Source organism: Echinops telfairi, unplaced genomic scaffold, assembly GCF_000313985.2.
Source record: "Echinops telfairi isolate 266 unplaced genomic scaffold, ASM31398v2 ScPeMD7_16;HRSCAF=60, whole genome shotgun sequence".
Taxonomy (NCBI): domain Eukaryota; kingdom Metazoa; phylum Chordata; class Mammalia; order Afrosoricida; family Tenrecidae; genus Echinops; species Echinops telfairi.
This window is the reverse complement of record NW_022103913.1, coordinates 10,398,983-10,407,315: the sequence shown is the minus strand read 5'-3', so window position 1 is coordinate 10,407,315 and position 8,333 is coordinate 10,398,983. Positions and strand designations below refer to the sequence as shown.

The following is an 8,333-nucleotide window of genomic DNA, read 5'->3' as shown; positions in this document are numbered from 1 at the left end:
CCCCTCCAGTAGGCATCTCTTTTGGAAGTCTCTTTGCTGGTCCAAGAGCCACAGCTACAGAGGGGCAGCCAGCAGAGGGAGGCCAGTGTGAGCAAATGAGTCTTTGTCAGGTGCCGAGGAACGTACTGCCTTGGAGCCATAGTTAAGGACTGGCTGTAACTTCTCTAGTCAAATTGAGCTTCAGCCTGGTGTGTCCTATACATTCAGTAATATTTACTTAATGAGGGAAACGAAAATTACCCTAATTCGAGTTGTTAATGTGCTTTGTCTGTATTTTCTGGAATTCACCACTGCTTTGCATGGCTTCCTTGTATGTATTTTATAAATAAGAAAACAAGACTCAGGAAGATGCTAGTTCCCTTCTCGTTACCTCAATGTTCTCATTTTCTTCTCTTTTTTTATTCACTCCTCAACTCAACAAACAGTCCACTGAAACTCTCCTTCCAGTGTTAAATCCAAGGGACTTTTTGATTGATTAACTCGTTGGCCCATGTTCTGCTTTCTCCCTTTATAATCACTCTTCGTGGTTTCTTAAAGGGTGTTGCATCTGCCTTTCCGGCCATTCCTCCCTATTTGTTTTTCCCTGGCCTGACCCTTACATGTGGGTTTTCTCAAGGGGCACACTCAGTTCCCCTTAGTCTGCATACTTCCCTGAATGATTTTGCACACCTGCTTTCAGCTATCACTGGAATGATAAAGGAAGGGAAGGTCATGGCTCCACAGTCTTGATTCTCATAGTTGAGACACACAGTTCTCTTATATTTTGGAGACTCCCGTTGCCCTACATTGTTGTTGTTGTTAGGTGCCACCCAGTTGACTCCACCCCACAGTGACCTTGTGCACAACAGAACAAAACATTGCACAGTCCTGCACCAGCCTCACAGTTGTTCCTGGGCTTGAGCCCATTGATGCAGCCACTGTGTCCGTCTGTCTTGTTGAGGGCCTTCTTTTTTTGCTGCCCTTCCATATCACCAAGCATGATGTCCTTCTCCAGGGACTGGTCTCTCCTGACAACATGTCCAAAGTATTTAAGTCTTGCTATCCTTCCCTCTAAAGATAGCCACCTGTGGGTTACAACCCCTTTAGGGGTCAAACGACTCTTTCACAGGGGTCACCTGATTCATAACAGTAGCAAATAACTGTTATGAAATAGCAACGAAAATAATTTTATGGTTGGGGGTGTGTGTTAGTCTGGGTACTTTAGAGAAACAAATCCACAGAAACTCATATGTATAAGAGAGAGTTTTATAGAAAGGGTAAGTGCACATCAAGAAAACCTCCCAACCCAGTGCTGCCCAAGCCCACAAGTCCGACATTAGCCCATATGTCTGACACCAATCCACAAAGTCCTCCTCTATCTCACAAAACACACGCAATGATGCCGACTGCAGGAGGAAAACCAAATCAGTGAACGTGTAAGCATCTCAGCGCTGGCAGGGTCTCCACACGGCTGCTCCAGCACCCAGGGCTGCATCAGGGTAGGGCCATGGAGCTTCTCCTTGGGGGTGTCTGGCAGGAAGTGAGCATTGCCAGCTGAAGCAGGGAACTGGCTAAGACAGCTGCACTCTGGTCCAACCATCACAAAGCAAGAGACCAGAGAACTAGAAAGGTGAGGCTCACCTCTCCACCCTTCAATTAACCCTACATGTGTTTATCGGCCAGGTTGATACAATAAACTTTAACTATATCAGGGGGTCACCACAACATGAGGAAATGTATTAAAGGGTCGCAGCATTAGGAAGATAGAGAACCAGTGCTCTAAGGAGCACTCTGATCTTACTTCTGATATAAATTGGTTTGTTCTTTTAGCAGTCCGTGGTACTTTCAATCTTCTTCTCCAGCACCAAATTCAAATGCATCAATTCTTCGATGGTCTGCCTTATTCAATGTCCGACTTTCACACACATATGATGCAATGGGGAATAATACCAGGGCTTTGGGTCAGGCACATCTTCATCCTCAAAGTAACATCCTTGCTTTTCAATACTCTAAAAGAGGTCTTGTACAGCAGATTTACCTAATTCAACTCATCTTTTGATCTCTTGACAGTTGCTTCCATGACAACTTCCACCTTTTCTCTATCATGATGTTACCTATTGGTCCAGTTGTGAGGATTTTGATCTTCCTTACATTGAGTTGTCATCCATACTGAAAGCTACAATCCTTGCTCTTCATCTGCAAGTCCTTCAATTTCTCCTCACTTTCAGCCAGCAAGGTCGTATTATCTGCATATTGAAGATTGTTAATAAGCCTTCCTCCAATTCTGATGCCACACTCTTCTTCATATAATCCAGCTTCTCTGATGATTTTCTCAGCATCCAGATTGACTGAGTATGGTGAGAGGCTACAACCCTGACACACACCTTTCCTGATTTTAAACCATTCAGTATTCCTTTGTCCTATTTGCACAACTGCCTCTTGTACCCTGGATAAGTTCCACATGGGCACAATAGAATATTTTGGAATTCCCATTCTTCTCAAGGTTACCCAAAATTTATTATGGTTCACACAGTCAAATGCCTTTGTATAGTCAATGAAACAAGTAAACATCTTTCTGGTATTCTCTTGAGCTTTGACCCAAGATCCACCTTACATCAGCAATGATATCCCTTGTTCCACGTCCTCTTCTGAATCTGGCCTGAACTTTTGCACATTCCCTATTAATGTACTGCTGCAGTTATTGTTGGATGAAATTGTACTTGCATGGGATATTAATGATATTGTTCTATAATTTGAGCATTCTGTTGAACATAAATCTGAATCTCTTCCAGTCAGTTGGCCAAGTAGCTCTCTTCCAAAGTTCCTGGCATAGACAAGCAGGTGCTTCTAGTGCTTCATCAGCTTATTGAAACATTTCAATGGGTATCCCATGAATTCCTGGGGCATTGTTTGTGACTGATGCTTTCAGTGCAGTTTGAACTTCTTCTATTAGCACCACTGGTTTTTGCTCATATGCTACTTCCTGAAACGGTGGACTGTCGACTAGTTCTTTTTGATACAGTGACTCTACTTATTGTTTCCATCTCCTTTGGATGCTTCTGAATCATTCAATATTTTGCCTACAGAATCTTTCAAGATTGCAGCTTGAGGCTTGAATTTTTTCTCGAGTCCCTTCAGTTTCAGATATGCTGAGCATGTCTGCCCTTTTGGTTGTCTAATTCTAGAGGCCCTATGTGCATCTCACATTCAAGTATCTCAATCTGGACACATGCAACCCTTTCCTGGACCAACCCAATCCTGCCTTCTCTGATCTGACCCCACCTTGCCCTCGTTAGTTCAGCTGGCACACTGCCATCGGCCCAGTTATCCCAACCAGAACCTGAAAGGTTTGTTTGGTTATTTCTAGCCTACTCTCATCCACTCAATATCCAGAAAGCTGTCCATTATACCACTTTCTTGTCTTTTGAATTTAGTGATTCCTCTCACTGAAGTGAAAAGCCCTTGAGGAGTCAGCATCTCTTGCCTAGCTAACCACCATCCCTCCCTGCTGGACCGCCTGCTTCCAGTCCAGCCTCCTCTACTGCTTTCTCTATCGTAGTCATACCCTTGCTCAAATGCTGAGAAGAGCACCCTTTGGCCCTCCTTGCTTCAGAATAAACTTCAAGCTCCTCAGCAGGCCATTCAGTAGTCTCAGAAGTTGTGTTCAAGGCTTCCTTTGAGTCCCATCTCTTGCCACTGTAACCTTACTCTCCAGTTCCACCAAACTTGTAGTTTCCTCAACATACCCTGCTTGCTGACTTCATTTCAGCATTCGGCAATTCGCTCCTAACTGTCTCCTTCAGGAAGCCTTCTCTGATCTTCAGCTTGGTTGGTGTTTCTTCTTAGTGTTCCTATGTCCCGTGTGACTCTTTCTGTCAATTCCTTTTGCAATGTCATCCCAGGAGTTGTGAAGGCCTTCTTGAGGGCAGGAATGAGTGGGACGAGGACCCATTGGGCCCTTGGTGAATGTGGAATGAATAAGTGAATGACTGGCTTTCCCAAGGTTCATGGTAAATCCTGAAACTGGAACCCAAATCTGTTGTACTCTAGAACCCATGACCTTCCCACTGCTGCATTTGCACATATACATTGGGGAAGTGTTCTTCAAGAGCTACATTTCAAGGCACTGAACATTATCATAGTGTTCTCTATTTTTAAAATTGGTGGGTTTTTAAAAAATAATACATTCACATGGTTCGATAATCAAGATCTAGAGGGAAGAATCTTGCTCTCATTCCTTTTCCCCTTATTCCCAATTCTCACTCCCTCTGTCTGCCCCAAGGTAACACATTTTGTTAGTTTCTTATATGTCCTTATAGGGTTTACATATTTATTCTTGCATTTTTGAGCAAAACTGTATCTCCTTCACTTTCTGATTTTTAAAAGGTCTTAAAAGTGTTTTAAATCTTTCTCAATTGAGTATCTATTAGCAAAGAGAGTTGATTAGAATCCAGTCTGACTGAACTTGCAAGAGGGAGACCTGGGAGAGGAGAGCTGGCTGATGAGGGTCTAGAGAGAAAACCGTCCCTGCTCACTTCCAAGGAGGACCTCTTGGGGCATCCAGGACCCTTTGCTCCACCCAGGACCTGAGGTCTGGGTGTCTCCCTCTGGTAGCTTTTCACGCTCTGCAGAGTTACCATTTCAGGAACGCTCCTAGGCCACTCCCCTTGTTGCAGCTTCTGGCTTTGCACAGAATAAAATGCTGTACTGCCTGCCCCTTCTGGGCGGTCCAGTCTAGCTCCTCTTTCTGGAACAATCCAGCTTCCACGAGGACTCAGTTCAGCCCTAACATTGGTGTTCTGAAGCAAGGCTAGCTGGGATGGAAAGGACGGGGCCTCCCAGCAGGAAATAATATTCCAGCCCATCATACATAGACCCTCAGGATGATTCTGGAAGAAACCTCAACAAGTCCCACCCTGTGGTTTCTCTGCACCTTGATGCTATCTTTGCTCGCAGGTAAGGATGAAGTAGAAGGCAGCCGATAGCCTGGGACTCAAATATAGTTTTAAGGTACTTTCCCAGGGCTTGGGATTGGAAGATACCTAGAGCATTGTCTGTCTGTTTTGCTGTCACTTTTAAGGAAGACTGCATCCTGTTTGGAAATGTTGGAAGATAAAGCATCAGAAGTGTCCGAGGTGAGCAGGGCCCCTTGCATGCTGTTATTGGCCTGACTGTGTGATTATCAGCCGTGAAATGCAGGCGCCTCGCTCTTCGGTCTGTGCCTTGGCGATGTCAGCTGCGAACAGGGCAATGTGAAAGCCTTCGAGACTATAACAAAATAGACATGAATAAAAGACGATATCAATGGCAAGCTTAATATTGGGCACAGATTTCTAAACTTGGATTTCTCTCTTCTTCTGGTCAAAGGTAGCAGCCAGGTTCTCCATAGCATTTTAACGTGAGGTTTGGGGCTTTCTACCCCCAGCACATGAAGTTACATAAGGATCTTTGCTCCATTCCAGGCTGCTTGTACCTACCTGTTTTATCATTCCCAAATCACAGCTCCTAAGCCTTTGATGTTTGTTCATGTTAAATCATGTTTAAGAGAGATTTCTAATTTTAATACTCCCTCCCGAGGGCTGGCTCCTCGCCGTATTCATGAGAGCCTCCGTGCTTTCTGCCTAAAAAAAAAGAGAAAAAGAAGAAAGAAAGAAACTGAGAACTACAGTAATTATTTTAATAAGTTTAAGTCAAGCAACGAATCAGTGCTGAGGCAATTTGCAAATATTTGGAACCGGCTCTCACAACCAATCGATGGTGTTCATTCGTAGCTCAGCGCCCAGTTTCTATCACGTGAGGTCCAAGTTCTGCTGTGAACTTCCACTGCCCAGGCCCCACCCGATATGAATGCAACCCTACTTCTTGAAAAAAAATATTGTGCAGGCAACTGCTGTCTTCACAATAGTCCTGCTTTGCTTGCATTTCCTCTCCTGGTCTGGCTTGTAACTTCCCACCAGATGCACTATCCCCAGTTCCTTTCCTGACCGCAAGCACATCCTGTCATCATTCCAAGTGGGTCTCTCTCATTCAGCCTCCTCTCAGACCTCTCTCCCCTTTGACCTTAGAGCACACCAAATGCTTAGCTCCACATCTTCTGGCTAAGAATGGTGGTTGGTTGGTTAGTTGATTGATTAGTTGGTGGAACAAACAAGTTGCCAAGAAAACATTCCTTCATCAGCCAAGGGTTTTTTTGGGAGGCCAATTGAGAAGAGAGAAGGCCAGCAGTTTTAAACTTGACATTTTCTTCAATTAGGTAGTTCAGACTTTTAAGCTTTAATCCTGAAAACTCTTGGTGCAAAGAGTCCTGGGAGTAAATGTGACCTTCTGCAAAGAAAAGAAATCAGGAAATCCAGTGTGGCTAAATGAAAACCACGGAACGTCCCAGCCAGAAAGACCCCTGTGAGCACAGCTCATTTATCGGGGACGAGCTCCGGGGCACAGTGGGTGACATGCTGGGCTGCTAACCGCAGGATCCACGGAGGAGCAAGGTCAGGTTCTCTGCCGTGTAAAGATTTAGTCTTGGACACCCACAGGGCAGTTCTACTCTATCCTACAGGGTTGCTATGAGTTGGAATTGACTCGATGGCAGTGAATTTTTAGAACTAAATGACAAAGTCATATAACTTCGGTTCCTCCTCTGGGAAATGGTTGTAGGAGGTAGTCTGAATATTGTGGGAATTTAAGTGAGAGCAGGCAAACACCACACATCGAAGGCTTCAGCGTGCCCACCCCCTCACCAAGTGTTAGCTATTATTATGTTGGTCACTGACACAGATAGGAGTGTTGGTAGGTCAATGAGATTCTGACTGTTCCCTCTGAATTGCGTGGGTGCCTGGAGTGAATTCTAATAATTCTAAGTGGGCTTCTTCTAATCTATAAAAAAATTTTACAATCCCAGCTGCCACCCAGTAGGTTCTGACTCCTGTGGGTGTCTGTGGTTATAAATCTTTACAGGGGCAGGAAGCCTCATCTTTATTTTGTGGAAGTTGGTTAGAGCAGCAATGGAAAGCCAATGCATTCCTGAAGAAATGAAAGTTGTAGATTCAGTCCTCAGGAAAAGATGCTGATCAGCTGGTTTTGCCTCCAGTGGGCATCCACACCCTAGTAGCCAGATCCCAGTAAGCCAGGTCGAGTCCTCTAGCAGTGTGTTCCCTTAAGTGGCAATGCTGTTCCTGTGGTTAGGGGCCATCAATTTGATTTTGACCCATAGAGCCTTGGCACAACCGGACAGAACACTGCACGGTCCTGTGCCAGCCTTACAATTGTTCCTAGGCCCGATCGAGCCCATCGTTGGTTGCAGGCACTGTGTCAGTCCATCTCATTGAGGGCCTGCCTCGCTTTTGCTGCCCCTCCACTTTACCAAGCAAGGCAAGTGGACGATACGTTAAGCCTTCAAGTATCTGGTTTCTTCAGAGACCTGACTTCAATACAGCCTGCTCCTGCCTGATTGCTGACATCTCATGTTAATGAGGATGCTGTGGAAATCACGTTTTCCTTCTGTCCCTTTAATTGTGTTTTCAAGACCACAATCAGCTCACTCTAATAACTGGAAGGTTTTGAACAAGCCTTTGTGGGTGGATAGAATCACTTTCAGTTTGTCGTCTAAATTGAAAATACATTCCCATCTTGCACAGCCCTTTCCTCTCTAGCATTCCGGCCCCATCCTGCAGTGCCATGACAGTGTGTGCTGTCCTTCAAGCCTCCCCCAGAATCAGGAGTTGATGGGGGAAAAGGATGTGCGCCACAGAAACTTAGCAGTGCAGAAATGAAACTTGGGATACGCTGTACAAGTAACATTGACCATCCGAGCTCTGGCCCACAGGGATCAGAAAGAAGCAGAGCTCATTCTAAAACAGAGATGAGAGTGAGTGTTTTGTTCACAATGGAGTTCGATTTGGAACTTCTCCATAGGTAGAAGAGGGTCACATGAGTGCTAATTAAAATATGGGGTATCTTTCACTGTTTGCCTGTCTGTGTGCCCTCTCATGAAGAAAGATGTATCCGGTAAGTCAGCTTCAGAGTGTGTGTCTTAAAGCCTTGGGGCGTGGTAGGTCTGCCCTGATCATAGTGCCCCAAGACCTCAACTGTGGCCGTGCTACAAGCTGTTCAGCCAGGCCTCCTTTAGGCTGCACTGATGTAATGGACTGTTTGGACCTACTTGTAGAACTTTACACTTTCCCTAGATGCATATCATCTGGTTTGGTTTTATCCCATCTGATTGCAAGATATCGTATATTTTGCAATCTAGATATTCAGAATTAACATCATTTTTTAAACATGTGAAGGCATTATGGCTATATGTGTTTAAAAACATCATTTTATTGGGGGCTCTTACAACTCATCACAATCCATAC

The 8,333-nt window shown here is 44.8% G+C and overlaps 1 protein-coding gene across 1 annotated transcript in view; it reads left to right on the top strand.

Moving 5' to 3' along the window:
* Positions 1-4,846: 4,846 nt before the first annotated feature.
* IL20RB (interleukin 20 receptor subunit beta) overlaps positions 4,847-8,333 on the top strand; it is a 28,924-nt gene continuing 25,437 nt past the window's right edge. The window contains exon 1 of the mRNA XM_045287482.1: positions 4,847-4,935. Coding sequence (XP_045143417.1) covers positions 4,863-4,935 — 73 coding nt within the window. The 5' untranslated portion in view covers positions 4,847-4,862. The remainder of the gene's footprint in view (positions 4,936-8,333) is intronic.